At 39.8% G+C, this 17,758-nt stretch overlaps 1 protein-coding gene and 1 long non-coding RNA gene across 3 annotated transcripts in view; both read right to left on the reverse strand.

Annotated features, from left to right (window-relative positions):
* Nucleotides 1–868: 868 nt before the first annotated feature.
* On the reverse strand, nucleotides 869–3,415 carry LOC116985357. Its single transcript, XR_004415252.1, has 2 exons — nucleotides 2,865–3,415; nucleotides 869–2,798 (listed from the first exon to the last, which is right to left on the reverse strand). It is a non-coding gene; the product is annotated as an uncharacterized LOC116985357 (long non-coding RNA).
* A 790-nt stretch (nucleotides 3,416–4,205) lies between these two features.
* mkln1 (muskelin 1) overlaps nucleotides 4,206–17,758 on the reverse strand; it is a 97,121-nt gene continuing 83,568 nt past the window's right edge. For both annotated transcript variants that reach the window (XM_033040104.1, XM_033040103.1), the window contains exons 13-18: nucleotides 15,647–15,794; nucleotides 13,534–13,648; nucleotides 8,859–8,998; nucleotides 7,324–7,426; nucleotides 6,490–6,544; nucleotides 4,206–5,201 (exon numbers count right to left, since the gene is read on the reverse strand). In XM_033040104.1, the coding sequence (XP_032895995.1) occupies nucleotides 5,080–5,201; nucleotides 6,490–6,544; nucleotides 7,324–7,426; nucleotides 8,859–8,998; nucleotides 13,534–13,648; nucleotides 15,647–15,794 (683 nt within the window). In that variant the 3' untranslated portion in view covers nucleotides 4,206–5,079. The remainder of the gene's footprint in view (nucleotides 5,202–6,489; nucleotides 6,545–7,323; nucleotides 7,427–8,858; nucleotides 8,999–13,533; nucleotides 13,649–15,646; nucleotides 15,795–17,758) is intronic.

The raw sequence follows: 17,758 nt of genomic DNA on the forward strand, positions 1-17,758 counted from the left end.
AAAATCCTGCTTTGAGTTTTGAAGCATTGCACCTCATGAGCCTGTAGTGTAACTGATTTCCTGCCAATACAATGGTTGATCTTTGACAAAGATCCTATAGCGGAGCAAGGTAGACCACTCCTGCTAAATGCAATGGGCTGACGTGTAGTACGCAACGGAGCGGAACGTGGGCCTTTTTTTCATCCATTTCAGTAACCCGACCCGACCCGCAGTGTAATCAACGTTGCGGGGGGACAGTTTGTGTTAATAAATTATAATTCTGAAAATGAGGAGAAGATTTTTACCAAATAACTTTTACTTTTACGAGGATGCTTCCATAACCGGCTTCCGTCTCCGCGCTGGTTATCTGGATCTTTGGTGCGGAGACGGAAGCCGGTTACGGAAATGGGGCCGAAAATTACCCATGAATCTGCCCGTGACCGTACTACGTCTTTTTCGTCGAGTGATCTCTCTTGCTCGCTGTAGGGTCTTTGTTCTATGATAAGAGGAACAAATACCTTAAGTTACATTCCTACCTTCAAAACAACGCAAAGCCAATCTTGCTCAGAGCCAGTTACAAGCTGAGCTAGCCCGTTAATTACAACTGAAAAATCTGAATGAATCACCCAGGCTTCTTTTACACTTAAAGGTTTGCTCATTTTATTTCAGCTAGTTAATTAAAACATCAACTAAGTGAAAAATTGGTTGAGACAGTAAGTGGTGTATCTGAGATATAAAAAATGTCTGTTGCTAGCTTTAAATACAGTCTAGAATAAAAAGGAGCGAACTAAACCCACTAAACCCTTTGTGTCACCAAACTATAATGCAGAACAGTAATAGACACGTAATGCATGCCGTATAAACCATCTGCAGTTTCCATAAGCTCGGGGCCATTTGTAACCGATAATGTTTAGTTTCATGAACCTTACAATAAACAGCAATTCACAAAATGTCAAAATAAAGGAAATCAGAATAATAAAAATAATAATTTTGGATACTTAATACAAAATAGCAAGAATGAGCTGCTGAATGCTTCGGTTTCAACTTTGATGTCTAAAATCAACATTCATCTTGTCAGATCTAAAGGTTGCACGCTCGTAGCATTTGTTATAATTGAAACATAAGTTCAGCGGGTACAATGCATGGCCCATGTGCACAAAATGTGCAGGAAAGAACTGCAGATGCTGGCTTAAATTGAAGATAGACACAAAATGCTGGAGTAACTCCAGGACAGGCAGCATCTTTGAAGTCTGAAGTAGTCTCAACCCTGAAACGTCACCCATTCCTTCTCGCCAGAGTTGCTGCCTGCCCCGCTGAGTTACTCCAGCATTTTTGTGTCCATGTGTACAACCTACCACTCCACTTTCACTGTGAAACTATTTGAGACAACTCTAATTTCCAAACGACACGCTCAATTTCCAACTTTTGTTCTGAGCGGGCCAGGACTATTATACAAAATATTTAAATTCTTTGGTTAACGCCAGTGATTTTGGTTCTGATCATTAAGGCTTTGCTATGAGATTTTCATTCCTGCTCATCATTCCCAATTTTCTAAATACATAAAATGACATAGTTTATCCACATTAACAATTGGATTCGCCAATAATTATGAAGGAGTTTGAGAAAATACACATTTTGAGTTACAAAACCCCTCCATAAATCTAGTAGATAAAAATGCTGGAGAAACTCAGCGGGTGAGGCAGCATCTATGGAGCGAAGGAAAAGGTAACGTTTCGGGACAAGACCCTTCTCCATAAATCTAGTGGTAAAATAGTGTAGTCAGAAGAGTTAAATTAAGAGTACAATTCTTAAACATCCCCTCACTACCACCCCTCTCCTCCTCCAAGTTGTGGATGTATTTTTAATGTGGTGCAGCACTCAAGAAGGTTATGTCATCAGAACTGTCAACAATACTTAGCAATTCAGCTTCAGAGTCACCAGTGTGATTATTAGGATCAACTGAATAGAGTGAATGTTTCTTCCAAAGATAGACATAAAATGCTGGAGTACCTCAGCGGGACAGGCAGCATCTCTGGAGAGAAGGAATGGGTGACGTTTCAGGTCAAGCCCCTTCTTCAGACTCTTCCTGTCCGTATGTCTATCAATATATTTATGTGTTCTAATTATATATTTATGTGTTCTAATTATTATTTAGTCTCTAGAAAAGGGCATTAAGATTAGATTAATCTGTTCAAAGCAGAAATACAAGAGAATATGCTTTGGTTAAAATGATTTGTTCAGTTGCAAGAATACTTAATGGGCTTTGACCAATAAAGAAGTTGCAAGATTGAACGTTATACATTTTTTCTTAATATTAATTCCACCAGAAGAGTGGGAATGCCAGGATATATTGTAAATACTTTACTGAATACTTGATAGGAAAAGAATTGCAATGACTGGTATAGCAAATAGCCTTGTTTTACAAGCTGGGAGAAAGCAAGCAATGAGCGCGCCTACAGATTTTGTCTTACAATCTAGAATGTATTATCTTAATAGCAAGGGGACATTTTATTTTTATTCTACTTCCAACAGCCTTAAAACCACAATCTTACACTGAATATCTCTACGGCTGAGATTGAAGAATTAAAATGAAACAACTTTATTCTCTGCAGGGATACTTCCAAGTTAATCGGCCATCAGTAGCATTGTCATCAACATTATGCCTTGCTAATGGTCTTCTAATGGATAGGGGGAATTGCGAATTTTTACAATGGTGCAATATGTCGGAGAGAAATCATCATTCAGCTTGTTTATCTCTAAAATATTTCCTACAGGTGGGTATATTGGCACATTTGAGGGAAAAATAAATGTGGAACAACCTTTTGTATAAGAAGAACGAAAGATATTTTTCAATCTTTTAAATAAAAAGAAAAATGTGAAACAACCTTTCACATAAGGAGAACGAAGTACTTCAGCACACAAGCAGCATTGAGACAGCAATCCAATCACTGAGGTAAAGTACCTTGATCAAATGTGTTTTTGTAAGAGAAGAAAACCTTTAAGATAGATCGCCCCTGCCAATTTGCAATGACCGCCCATCACCTTTGTGATAACCATCCGTGAGAAGTTTAAATGTACATGAAGCTAAAATGTATGTTAAATTGAAATGTAAAAGGCCAATATATTAATAATATATACATATTGTACAAATGGGAAAATTTCAGTAACTTACCTTTGTGTGGAAATGGGGATCTGGTCACAGTATTTTAATTCTTAATAAGCTTCTATTTTTTTTTTTTACATCTTCAAGAATCTAATCACACAGTCTACATTTGTTGCTATAACAGAATTGATGAAAGATTTTTTTTTGCACTAAAGTAAGTTTCTGAAATGTTCACCTACGTCTATGTATATTGTTAATATATTGGCCTTTTTCATGTCAATCTCACGTGCATTTTAGCTTCATGGACATTCTCACTAATGGTTATTGAAAAGGTACACAAAAATGCTGGAGAAACTCAGCGGGTGCAGCAGCATCTATGGAGCGAAGGAAATAGGTGACGTTTCGGGGCGAAACCCTTCTTCAGACTTATTGAAAAGGTGATGGGCAGTTATTGCAAATTGGCTGTGGCAATTGGTAGTGGCTGGATTTTAAATGCACAACATACTTCAAGGCATTAGTATCACATATTTCAGAAACCAACGTTATTAAGAAATGACTAAACTTTACGCCTGACGCTACGAAGAAAGGTTACAAGAAAGAACATAGGGAGCAAGAAATCACTGGACAAATAGATATTAACTATAATTAAATTAGCTTAACCAGAGCCTCTGCAGTATGAAGGTAACAATCTTAAGAATCCAGACAAATTAACAATTATCAAAATAAAGCAAGTGTATTTTTTCCCTCTGGTACATCTATAATTCAACATGAAAGACTTTGTGGATGTTTTGAAAGGAGCATCCATGGCATTCTCTTTCAATTTAGTAAAAATGAATGGCATGGATTCTGAAACATAATGGGGAAATGTACTCTGTCACTGAACTTCTGTAGCAAAGCGTTTTTCTTCTGTAACTACTTCTTTTTAAATGGGCATACCCCTGACCCCAGAGGCAAAGTGATCGTTGCCACATATTTTTCAGCGCCCAACAACACAAGAGGTAAAAAAATATTTTTTTTAAATCAGTCGTTGCATTAAAGCTCTTCCTTAAAAGTAACACTGCCCCACCATTCCTTCCAAATAAATCTTTGGAAACTGAAGACTGGGCATCATACTGCTGCAAAATGAGTGAAAATAGAACAACTTTATTTTTGTTAGCCATTGTTTGGCAATCATATCTTGACAAGAAGAAAAGGCTAGACTGGATCTTTCACACTTTTAATCCAGCCAGTTCAACTGAAGCTCTCTGGAAAGCTGAATCAAAAGCTGGGAAACAGGGAGAATAAAGTTAGTTCCACTATAAATATGACTGGAACTTTGAAGTGCAAACAAAGAAGTGAACAGTAGAATGGAATTATTCTGAAGTCAAAACACATCCAAATGGCAGCAATTATTGTCTGCCCGCTGAGATTTCCAGAGTCAGCTGCCCCACAGGGAACATGATGCACAGCACTCACATTTATTCAATGTAAAAAAATAGCTACAACTTTTTGAAGCAGTTATTAATATTGCTTTAAAGGTCAAAGAGAACGAGAACAGCAGATGTTAAAACAACACCTGAATTTGATGGGTCAGTTGGATTGAGAAATTGACAATGAAATTGGACAGAAATACCACTGATGAAAGTCAGTTGCGATCACTGCAGTATTATTCCAGGAAGCAGCCCAGACATTAAGAATTCCAACTGTGTGTTTATATCGACAGTCACATGGCAGGATTTAATATTTCATCTCAAAATAGTTTTAAATATTTACCAATGCAGCAAAGGACTGAACACGTGTGGGAAGCAAACCCATATTCACAAAGCCAGCATCAGTTCCAACCCAGTTTTTAGGTGGCATGGGAACGCCACCAAAATTGGATACTCAAATCAAAACTAGAAAGAAGACGGGGTATTACATAAACCACCTTTGCCAACCAAAATCATAATCCAATCTAGCAAAGTATAAAAGATGTGATCGACTTTCTCTTCGGCCAGAATCCAGCAAATGCTATCCAGCTACAGTGTGATGAGATCAACCAGATTGCCTTTTGGTGGTGTCATGCTGTCAGGAAAGAAGTTTACCAGTGTATCAAACAACACAGTCCTCTGGGCATAATTCTGATCGACATCTGAAAAACCTGTTGGGATAGAAATAAAAGAAAGGACTCATGAGCTACAACAGTGATTTCATTTTGTAAAATTTCAAGATCAAGAGATAGTTCCACAACAGCAACTAAACACAGCTCTAAACAGAAATACAAGAATAATCAAGATAAAAGCTGGGCATAGTTTAAATGGGATGGCACAGATAAAGGCAAAATATTGATTTGCTCTTAATAGATTGTTAATGGTTATTGCTGTATTCTGCATTAATTACTGACTCCAACCTAAGAACATGTCCAAAACGAGAAATTACATGTTTTAAAACTTATAGGAGCAGTATCATAAACCAATTTAAATTAAATTAAAATTCTAAGCCTGCGATAAACCCCAGTGAAATCACATCCAGCTGAAACTCATGAAATTGTTAATCAGCTGAATGAAAGCAAATCCTTTACCTTTTCAATAAAAAGTATAAATTAGAAGTCAACAGCACAGCAAAATATGTCCTTCGAAAGATTTTCATCCTTCAATTAAATTCCTGCTGGTTCTAAAGCCTGGGGATGGGACCCAGTGCTGCTGTCCAATGTTGCAGTAAAATTGCCTTATGATGATCAGATTTGATCTAATCTTTTGTCAATGTCAATGAAAAGAAATCAATTCAAATGTTTTCTTTTGGTTTCTCATTCCACAGGTGCTGCCCGATTTGCTAAGTACAGTTTGTAATTCTGGATTTGATTGACTAATGGGACTCCTGGTGTCTCCATGAATGAAGCAGAACGATCCAGATTCTGCCACATCCCAACTTGATACAGAAACGATCCAGCAGAGGGAGCAATTATAACATTCTTTGGCAATGTTATGCGTTCATCCAAAATTTTGCAAGCATTAAATGAAAATAAAATATAGGAAATTGGATCAAGCTTGCAATAAGTTTAACCAGCCCAGTTCTAAAGGTGACGTAAGAACGCAAAGTGCTGGAGTAACTCGGCGGATCAGGCAACATCTCTGGAGGATCTAGCTCAGCGACACTTCACATCGCGATCAATATGCCTCAGTTCTAGTGAAGGGTTTTCACCCAAAGTGTCAACTGTTACAGTTGGTGCCAGCTCTAAGTGTTTCCTGCACTGTTTTTTCCCCAGGTTTCTGCAGTTTTTAATTTTCATTTACACCAGCAGGCGTCCACCAAATTAAAGTATGCTCTTCATTAACATATTCACATATGCTCTTCAATATGACACACTAACAAATTATATGATCTCACCATGCACCCAAATTATAAAAAGTATCCCATGCAGACAATGAAAACATTTTCATAAAACTTACCCAATGGGATAAAATCTGAACCAGATCGGAAGAGTGCTTGAGCCAATAACTGAAACTTGGGAATAAAATAACAAATTAATTACAAATAAATACAGGCAATTGAAATAGTTATTGTTAAAATACTCAATAGCAAGCTCATAATAAATAGAACACTATAGGCCATCAAATCCATCTCCCTGTCAATGCACAATCCCAGCTGCTTAAAAAAAAAAGATTAGAAACCTTTTAAAGATAACACGTGATGAAAATAGACATCGATGGATGGTAATATGAAGTCTACATCAATATAAAATCACAGCAGCAAAGTCAGCCCTATTGAGGAAGCAAGTTCCTCGTGTGAGAAGTACTTAAGAGGTGCCCAGTGATGGATGGAGAGTTCAGAAAGTAATATGAGACCTGATGATTATCAAGAATGTTTAGGAGAAATGAAAGAAGAGCTGTTTATCCAACACCCTGTGCCCATCTAACCAAAATTATAGGCTCTACGATAGGGGTTCACCAGAAAGCAAAACAGCACAGGAAAATGTAACAGCATTAGGCAATCCATTCGAAAATTTGTCCAGCAATCTAAATTCAGCTAAATAACTTATGAAATCCAATGCCTATCTCTTCTTCACCTTACATCATCTGAAGTTGGAATCCATACCATAAAACAGGTTTGAAATTCAATTGTAGTATAACTTGCTTCAAATGTGTTGTGTACATGCATTGTTTTTGGTATGAAAATGCAACAAACTGCAGCCTCTAATCCTAATGTTATCATTTAATACCACAAATGATGCAAGCAGCAGCAACTGAATGATCAGAGGACAAGTAGAAAGTGCTTGGACCTACCTCTTTAGTTTCTTCTGGATCCGAATGATCCACAGTCACATACAAATCATTCTGTAAGTATTTTAAAGCAGTCAAAGGATCTGCTCGAGCTTTCTCCTCAAATCTACAAAAAAAATTGGAAGTGTATCAAATAACAGGTCAATCACAGGGGGGCAAAGTCAGATCTCATCCATGAAACTATTATTTATAGCCGAGGGATCAAATTCATTTGTGGGAACAAAGTGAAGTTTGGAAGCTTGTTATTTTTTTGGAGCAGAACAGGAGAGGGTCATGGAAGAACTATAAACCTGTTTCACTACTCCCCCTTGTGGCCACTGCAAAGTTGTGCAGTCAGGATTCCATATGGATTCAATATGCCTGGAGAAGGGTCCCAACCCAAAATGTCACCTATCCATTTTCACCAGCGATGATATTCGACCTGCTCAGTTACTCCAGCATTTTGTGTCTGTCCATAGGCATACCTACCAGCTTAACTTGGGATTATTTGCAAAACCAAGAGGCCAAAGCAATAGGAAGAGATACAATTAAAAGCTCAGCCTTGCAAATCATTCATCACAAAATCTGACAATAAAATGCTCCTGTCTTCTATTTGAAATGTATCAATCGGTTTTCACAGTTTTTCACAGTAGCGAATGCAAACTCCATAACATAAGGTCTAAAGTGATAGGAGCAGAATTAGGCTGAGTATACTCCGCCAATCAATCATGGCTGATCTATCTCCCCTTCCTAACTCCTGCCTTCTCCCCATATCCCTTGACACCCATACTAATCAATTACATAAATTATATCATCCCAGTTTATATTAACAATTATCCATTTCTAACATTTTGGGCAGATAACAACAAACAGAAAACCCAAGAAAATAATAATAATCAATCATATGCTTCTGGCTAGAAAATGACACAAAGTGCTGGAGTAACTTAGCGGGTCAGGCTGCGGCTCTGGAGAACATGGATAGGTGACATTTCAGGTTGGGCCCAGATCGGAAACATCAACTATTCACATCCTCCAGAGATGCTGCCTGACCTGTTGAGTTACTCCTTTTGTGTAAACCAGCCTCCACACTTCCTTGTTTCTACGGCGGGCTAGAATTGTGTTCACACACTATGTCTTTCTGACCTCCCGGAATTAGTCAGTTAACCCCCTTCACATGACTCTCGGCAGTAAAAAGCAACCCGTAGAGGATTTGGAAACATGAATTGATGTACAAATGCAGAATGGGCAGATAAAACAGAACATGCATGGTAATGGAAAATAAACATTTTCTCATGGCTACATTCTTCAGCTTTTCAAAGATTCCAGGAAAATTACTTCAGATGATGCGCGTATGACTCACAGGCCAATAAGCACTAAACACGCTTTCAATGTCTTCTGTCAGTTCAGATGAAGTAATGGTAAACAACCAATGATTAATGCATCAGCACAAGAGCAGAGTTTTTTTTCCCCCAGCTTTTATAATTTTCACCAGAGGCTTAGGTGTTGTGTTTAATTATCTTGGAGTATTAGTGCAAAGAGTTTTGGAGCTCTGCTCTTACCTGTGCTTCCTGATGAGGTATCTGCAATGTCTCAGGAGGTAGTCCTTGGAAGGGCGGCAAAGCTTCAATGACCAAAAGTCGTCCAGTCTCATCTTCGGTGAGCATGACTTCCCGGGATTTCCACCAAACAAGTAGTGAACCTGCACCCAGAAATGTCAAGACAGTCAAGAGTGTTTTATTGTCATGTGTCCCAGATAGAACAAGGACATTCTTACTCGCTGCAGCACAACAGAATATGTAAACATAGTACACTGGAAACAATATGATAAACAAGAGCGAAAAAAAGGTTGTGTGTATATATACATAACCACAATGACACAAACACACACACACACATGAAGGGTTTCGGCCCGAAACGTCGCCTATTTCCTTCGCTCCATAGATGCTGCTGCACCCGCTGAGTTCCTCCAGCAATTTTGTGTACCTTCACACACATATATATATATATATATATATATATATATATTATTTTTTTTCCACAGATATATATACATACACATACATAATCAAAAAACAAATAGTAGTGTAATAATAATAATAATAATAATAGTCTATTGAAGCTCAGAACTTATTTGAGGTTGCAGTGTTTAACAGCCTCATGGCAGTAGGGACGAAGCTGTTCCTGAACGTTAGTTTTCAGGCTCCTATGCCACTTCCTGATGGCAAGGGTGAAATGAGTGTGTGACCAGGATAGTGTGGGTCTCTGATGATGCTGGTTGCCTTTTTGAGGCAGCAACTCTGATAGATCCCTTCGATGGTGGGGAGGTCAGAGCTGGTGTAGACTGGGCAGTGTTCACAACTTTTTGCAGTTCATTTCCGTTCCTGGACGTTCAAGTTGCCGAACCAGGCCATGAGGCAACCAGTCAATGTGCTCTCTACTGTACACCTGTAGAAGTTCAAGAGAATCCTCTCTAACATATCGAATCTCCGTAATCTTCTCAGGAAGTAGTGGCGTTGATGGGCTTTATTTATAATTGTATCAGTGTGCTGGGTCCAGGAAAGATCTAGCATGCCCAGGAATTTGAAATTTTGACCCTCTCCACCAGTCAATGTGATATAAACAGGATTGTGGGTCCTCATCTTTCCTCTTCCAAAGTCCACAATCAGTTCATTGGTTTTACTGATATTGAGAGCCAGGTTGTTGTGCTGGCACCATTTGGACAATCGGTTGATCTCACTTCGATACTGACTCATCACCATCTGTAATTCGTCCAACAATGGTGGTGTCGTCGGCGAACTTGAAGATGGAGTTAGCACTGTGACCGGCCTCATGTTAAATTTACTGTACTGAATCCTCTAGCGGAAGATTTTCACACAAGATTGTACCATGTATGGAACTGGCATGACGATAAACCCCTTAAATCTTGAATCTTATAGCAAATGTATAGCCTCACTTAATGCATTCAGCAAAAACATAAAGCATGGGGCAATCATTCTAAAAGCAAGTTTGTCAGAAACACACACACTATGTAAAAACACTTGAACAGATTGCTCAAAACAGTTTGCATCAAATTAGTAGACAAAAAATGCTGGAGAAACGCAGCGGGCGAGGCAGCATCTATGGAGAGAAGGAAATGGCGACATTTCGGGTCGAAACATAGAAACAGAGAAAAAAGGTGCAGGAAGAGGCCATTCGGCCCTTCGAGCCAGCACCGCCATTCATTGTGATCATGTCTGATCGTCCCCAATCCATAACCCGTGCCTGCCTTCTCCCCATATCCCTTGATTCCACTAGCCCACTGGAGCTCTATCTAACTCTCCCTTAAATCCATCCAGTGATTTGGCCTCCACTGCCCTCTGTGGCAGGGAATTCCACAAATTCACAACTCTCTGTGTGAAAAAGTTTTTTCTCACCTCAGTCTTAAATGTCCTCCCCTTTATTCTAAGACTGTAGCCCCTGGTTCTGGACTCGCCCAACATCTAGCTTGTCCAGTCCTTTTATAATTGTATATGTTTTTATAAGATTCCCCTCATCCTTCTAAACCCCAGTGAATACAAGCCTAGTCTCTTCAATCTTTCCTCATATGACAGTCCCGCCATCCCAGGGATCAATCTTGTGAACCTACGCTGCACTGCCTCAATCACATGTCCTTCCTCAAATTAGGAGACCAAAACAGTACGCAATACTCCAGATGTGGTCTTACCAGAGCCCTATACAACTGCAGAAGAACCTCTCTACTCCTATAATAAAATCCTCTTGTTATGAAGGCCAACATTCCATTAGCTTTCTTCACTGCCTGCTGTACCTGCACGCCAACTTTCAGTGACCGGTGTACAAGGACACCCAGGTCTCGCTATACCTCCCCCTAACATAACCTAACCCCATTGAGATAATAATCTGCCCCCTTGTTTTTACCACCAAAGTGGATACCCTCACATTTATCTATATTATATTGCATCTGCCACGCATCTGCCCATTCACTCAACCTGTCCAGGTCACCCTGCAACCTCCTAACATCCTCGTCGAGACCCATCTTCAAATAGGGTTGATTCAGCATCAACACTTATAGATTAAGCTGGTGCTGGGTGTGGAGAAGGGGAAGGGATGTCAAGGACTTAAAGATACTTAAACCAGATCTGTTTCACTCATGAAATTGTTCAGGATAGCCTCCAGGGAAGTAGGACAAGGAGGTTGCGTCTGCATAAAGCATTAATTTTCTTGGATGTAAAATGGTGATAATTAAAACGGATTATCTGATCATTATCACACCGCCAGCTGTGAGAATTGGCTGTGCATAAATTAGCTCCATGCTTCCCTCAACACATCAGCAAATCCACTTCACAGCACTTTTGAAACATCCAGAAATCACAAAAGGCCTTATGTTTATTTTTCCACCACTAAATCAATGATAAAAAAGAGTGAGGTTTTCAATTTCCCTTCCCTTACAATCAGTCCGAAGAAGGGTCTCGACCCGAAATTTCACCTATCCATTTTCTGCAGAGATGCCGCATGACCCACTGAGTTACTCTAGCATTTTGCATCTATCATTGAGAATTTCAGATTTTGGCTTTACCTTAATTAGTAATAAAACTAATGAAAGCTATAAATGAGTTAGCATACCTCAAGATAACAATTATTTGATTATTTTGAACTGAAATTCTCAATAGCGGCTAAATGGGTAACATTTTCACCCCAATATGGTTGCTGGGCTAAATTCCACTACAGAGATACGAGTACTACATACTGTACTAATAGTCCAGTACTGATGAAGGTGCTAATTTCTGATGTTAGGCTAAATCTGTCTAAATCTCAGATGGATGCAGTCTTGTCAGATGCAAGTTACCACTCAAGCCCATGCTATTTTACCCTCAACCAGTATCAAAAACAGATCCAATTGAACTTATAATGCTGCTTGTGGGTTCTTGCTATGTATCACTTTTTTTAATCTCTTACCAGAGTACGTGAATCGAGGACCAGAGGACATAGGTTCAAGGTGAAGGGGAGAAGATTTAATAGGAATCTGAGGGGTTACTTTTTCACACAAAGGGTGTTGTGTGTATGGAACAACCTGCCAGCGGAGTGTCACAGTGACGCAGTGGTAGAGTTGCTGCCTTACAGCAAATGCAGCACCGGAGGCCCGGGTTCGATCCCGACTATGGCCGCTGTCTGTACGGAGTTTGTACATTCTCCCCGTGACCCGTGTGGGTTTTCACCTGAGATCTTCGGTTTCCTCCCACACTCCAAAGATGTACAGGTTTTTAGGTTAATTGGCTTGGTAAATGTAAATATTGTCCCTAGTGGGTGTAGGATAGTGTTAATGTGCGGGGATTGCCGGTCGGCAGGACCCGGTGGGCCAAAGGGCCTGTATCCGCGCTGTATCTCTAAACTAAACTAACCTAAAGGAGGTAGTTGAGGCTGGGACTATCCCAACATTTAAGAAACAGTTAGACAGGTACATGGATAGGACAGGTTTGGACGGATATAGACCAAATGCTGGCACACTGTATCGATGACTCTAACCCATCATCCAGAGGCCCAGAGTCCAAATGAAACAGTAAATTCACTGTAAGGGCAAGGTACTTGATAGTCTCTCACGGTAAGCTGATCCAGAAGATTAAGATGCATGGGGTCCATGGTGACTTGGCTGTTTGGATTCAGAACTGACTCATCCATAGTAGAGAGAGGACAGCAGTGGACAGGTGTGGTTCCGGCTTGAGGTCTGTGCCCATGGCTGTTCCACAGGGATCTGTGCTGGGATTTCTTCTGTATAGACGTAAACGGGTTGCCTAGTCCAAATGGGGCCCAACCAAAGTCCAGTAAAGTTGCAACATTTTGGTATCATGTTCGGCATAGACATTTCTGCGCTGTACCTTTCTATGCTCCAAGATGACACAAGGACAGAAATCATCTTTCAAGGTGCAAAATCCACCGACTTTTCTTCACAATTAGTCACAATTGGCCCACACGGACCAACATGTCCCATCTACACTGGTCCCACCTGCCTGCATTTGGCCCATATATCCCTCCAAACCTGTCCTATCCATGTACCTGTCGAAATGTTTCTTAAACGCTGTGATAGTACCTGCCTCAACTACCTCCTCTGGCAGGCAAGACCTCGACTTTTCTCTTTGTTTGGGGCATAAAGTTCTGGAAGCGCAAGTTGCCGAAGGGAAAGAAATGGACAAGAATGATGCAACAGGAAAAAGTTGAAGACACGCCATAAAGGCACATTACCTTGTGCATATCATCATATACAAGCTGGTGAGCAAATCGAGGACAAGGCTCCTCCTCTTGAAGGCTCTTATTAGGATTGTCTTTTAGAGACTGATCGTTCTTGTAAACACAAGACCTGCAGCACAGAAAAAAAAACATTGTGAAGGAAACATAGCTAAAAACCACAACTCTCATGTTAACAAACTATGAAAAGGCTCATTGATTTCGAACAAGGACAATTCTGTGTAATAACACACAGAAGGGTCCAAAATACCACCACAGCATTGACCCATATCAATGGGAATTCATCAGTGTTCTGCATTTTAAAATTGTGCCTCTTTCTGGTGCAATCTACAAGCAGAGAACATTACTGGCATTTGTACAAATCAATTCAACAAATACATCATTTACTCAATCCTCCACTGTCAAGGTCAGAGTAATCAGTAAAGACTGCGGCAAAACAGGTTTGAAGCTTGCACTGCCAACTCATTATCCACAATCAGCAAATGGATCAGGAAAGCTAAACTGCTCTTTTCATTTCAGGAGCTTGCAACTCAGTGAGGTAGTTTAACATCCCCACTAACTCAGCAAGTGAAGTCTGAATATTCCAACACCTGGCCAACAACAAAAGGAATTTGGAATACTTCAGACTTACAATCTTATTTCTATACTCCAAGGAAGGTAAAACACAGATGTGTGACACTTCTATGAGAATAGGTGCAACATGAATGATTGGAAGGTCATGTTGCGGTTGTATAAGACGTTGGCGAGGCCGCATTTAGAGTATTGTGTTCAGTTCCGAGCCCCGTGTTGTAGGAAAGATGTTGTCATCTGGAAAGGGTACAGAGAAGATTTACAAAGATCACCAGGGCTAGAGGGTCTGAGTATATGGAGAGGTTGGGTAGGCTGGGAATGTATTCCCTGGAGCACAGGAGGATGAGGGGTGATCCTATTGAGGTGTATAAAATCATGAGAGGAATAGATCAGGTAGATGCTCAGAGTCTCATGCCCAGAGTAGGTGAATTAAGGACCAGAAAATATAGGTTTAAGGTGAAGGGGAAAAGATTTAACAGGAATCTGAGGGGTAACTTTTTCACACAATGGGTGGTGGGTGTATGGAACAAGCTGCCAGAGGAGGTAGTTGAGACTATTCCAACATTTAAGAAGCAATTTGACAGATACATGAATAGGACAGGTTTGGAGGGATAAGGACCAAACACAAGCAGGTGGGGTAGTGTAGCTGGGACATGTTGGTCGGTGTGGGCAAGTTGGGTTGAAGAGCCTGTTTCCACAATGTATCATTCCATGACTATGACTTGCAAACTATAACTGGTACTCTATACAGTCTCTGCTTTCTTCTTGCCCTTCAATAAATAGGATATAAAAGGCCAAGTCATCTCAAAATACCAATTCTGCCAGCAAAACTGTAATACAGCCACCTCATGTTTTACATGGGGATTATGTTCTTGAAAAGCAGCGCTTTATTCAAAAATGTATAAATTAAACATAGAGGCAACTATGCTGCTAGGTGTAAATTTGTGTTATTCAAAAAATATGGCCTTGGTATTAAATGAATAAGCTCATTATTTTAAAAATACATAATCAAACATGTGCACAACGCAAGGTGCCTATACCATAGTACTATACATCTATTCTGGAATTATAAATTCAAATATTTCAACTTATCAACTTGCATTTCAGAAAATTGTCAATGCCACTACCAAAAGATGATACAAAACAAATGGAAGCTAAGACAGTGATTCAGACAAAATATTTCCAGAGAATTAGGCAAATTATGAGATCAATAAAGGCTATTACCCTATCCACACACAATCCAGAAACTACCAAACAAGATATTGCAAAGAAGAGGGGTTTTTTTGATTAAGAAAAGAGAAGTGGACATATTGAAACTAATAATTCAAAAATGTACAAGCATATTTTAACCCACCTCCCCCGACTCAAAAATGACTTGGTTGGAATGACAACGTACATGTGTACTTATAATTACTGCAGGTTTCCGGAATATAAGTGCTGTGAACAAAAATATTCCCCTTGCATATCAAACAATAAAGCTATCACGATTCACCAATGACTAGAGCATTTATTATGTGTGGTCAGGTACGGCTTTTCTTACCAGCTGTTTCGGGCAATGTCATAAATCCAGAAGGAATTGCGAACATTCTCGTCCCGTTTATCCTTGTCTTTACTGAGGCCTGACAGGACATGAATCTCATTCAGCTCCGGGTCGATTGTAGCCCTCTGAGTGAAACCTGTCATTGGAACTAAGGAGCACAACCACTCAGGAAACAATATATATATTATTTTTTTTAAACAATATTTTAAACTACGATTATTTTAAAAGGTTACAAAATGCCACCAATTGTAAAACGAGGAAACAAGGAACTGCAGGTGCTGGTTTGCACACAAGGACAAAGAGTGCTCTGGAGTAACTCAGAGAGTCAGGCAGCATCTCTCTAGAACATGAATAGTCAAGTCAAGTCACATTTATTTATATAGCACAATTAAAAAACAACTCTCGTTGGCCAAAGTGCTTTACATTTGTTATAAGAATAGTATAAACAAACAAACTACATACGTTTCGGGTCGAGACCCTTCTTCAAACGTTTTTTAAATTAAAAAAAGGTACGGTCTCAGTTAAGGTCGATTGATCTAAATCCGAAAGAGGGAGGTCGGGGGGGGGGGGGGGAGGAGATAGTACAAACATGACATGGTGAAGGTTGGGATGAGAGGGGGCAGAGGGGTGGATGGAGGCACGGGGAGGTATTGTGGTGGGATGCTGGGGCTGAAAGGTGATTACAAAATGAGCGTCAGTTTTGTACGGATACTTAAATCTACAGTATTAATCTGGTGATTAATTCAATGCCAGTTAATAATGTATGCCTAAGATATAATGTTTTACTTTCACCAACAAAATCATGAGCACAAACATATTTTAACATGTCAAAGGATAGATAATACTTATCAGCTTCATGTTATATCCGCCTGTGAGAACAGGGCAATGACACAGCAAAAGCAACAAGATCCTGCTGGCAACCTGAATATTGATCCAAGATCTAAATTATACCTCGTATTTTCACAGGTCACATTTTGATGAAATATAGAGTTGATGGGTTAAGAGTTGTCAGGAGTGGGAGATGAAGAGAAACAAAAATAGAAAAGAAACAGTTGTCTCTCTCACGCCATCTGCTCTGGTTGCCCCTCTCAACAGTTGTATAGGGCCCTTGTGAGACCACACCTAGAGTATTGTGTGCAGTTTTGATCTCCAAACTTGAGGAAGGAAATTCTTGCTATTGAGGGAGTGCAGCGTATGTTCACAAGGTTAATTCCTAGGATGGTGGGACTATCATATGTGGATAGAATGGAACTCTGGAATTTAGAAGGATGAGAGGGCATCTTATTGAAACATATAAGATTATTAAGGGATTGTACACGTTAGAGGCAGGAAACTTGTTCCCGATGTTGGGGGAGTCCAGAACCAGGGGCCACAGTTTAAGAATAAGCGGTAGGCCATTTAGAACAGAGATGAGGAAAAACTTTTTCACCCAGAGAGTAGTGAATCTGTGGAATTCTCTGCCTCAGTAGTAGAGGCCAATTCTCTGGATGCTTTCAAGGGATAGTTAAATAGAGCTCTTAAAGATAGGTCAGGGGAGAAGGCAGGAACGGGGTACTTGCGGATTGTGGATGATCAGCCATGATCGCAGTGAATGGTGGTGCTGGCTCGAAAGGCCGAATGGCCTAGTCCTGCACCTATTGTCTAATTCTGATTGCTTTTCCAATCAGACTGCCATCTCTATTCAAAACCAGCATTTATATCCTAACCAACATCAATGGGCATATGTGCTTAATATTGCTCAAATACATTCTGCATACTAGAGGCTTACAATACTTACACATTAAACTTGAACATGCAGTGAGGTAACAAAACAAAAACTGTCAAAAACACCAAAGAGATTTCATAATCCTTTGCATAAAATGAAGTTGTTGGTATATTCATCTTCATTCAGCAGATCCGGCTGTACTCTTGAGAGGTGGTTAGGATATGAAAAATATTTCTACCAAGAGAAAGAAATATATATAATGCTGGAATCATGAAATTTAAGGCTGGATTAACTGCCTATTCGAAATGATGAATTCAGCTCTGACTTGGAAAGGTTTTAATGTGCCTAGTCAGAAGACAAGGTGCTGAGGAAAAGTTATCAACACAAGACGTTGAATGTTTCCGTCC

Source organism: Amblyraja radiata, chromosome 21 (genome assembly GCF_010909765.2).
Source record: "Amblyraja radiata isolate CabotCenter1 chromosome 21, sAmbRad1.1.pri, whole genome shotgun sequence".
NCBI lineage: Eukaryota > Metazoa > Chordata > Chondrichthyes > Rajiformes > Rajidae > Amblyraja > Amblyraja radiata.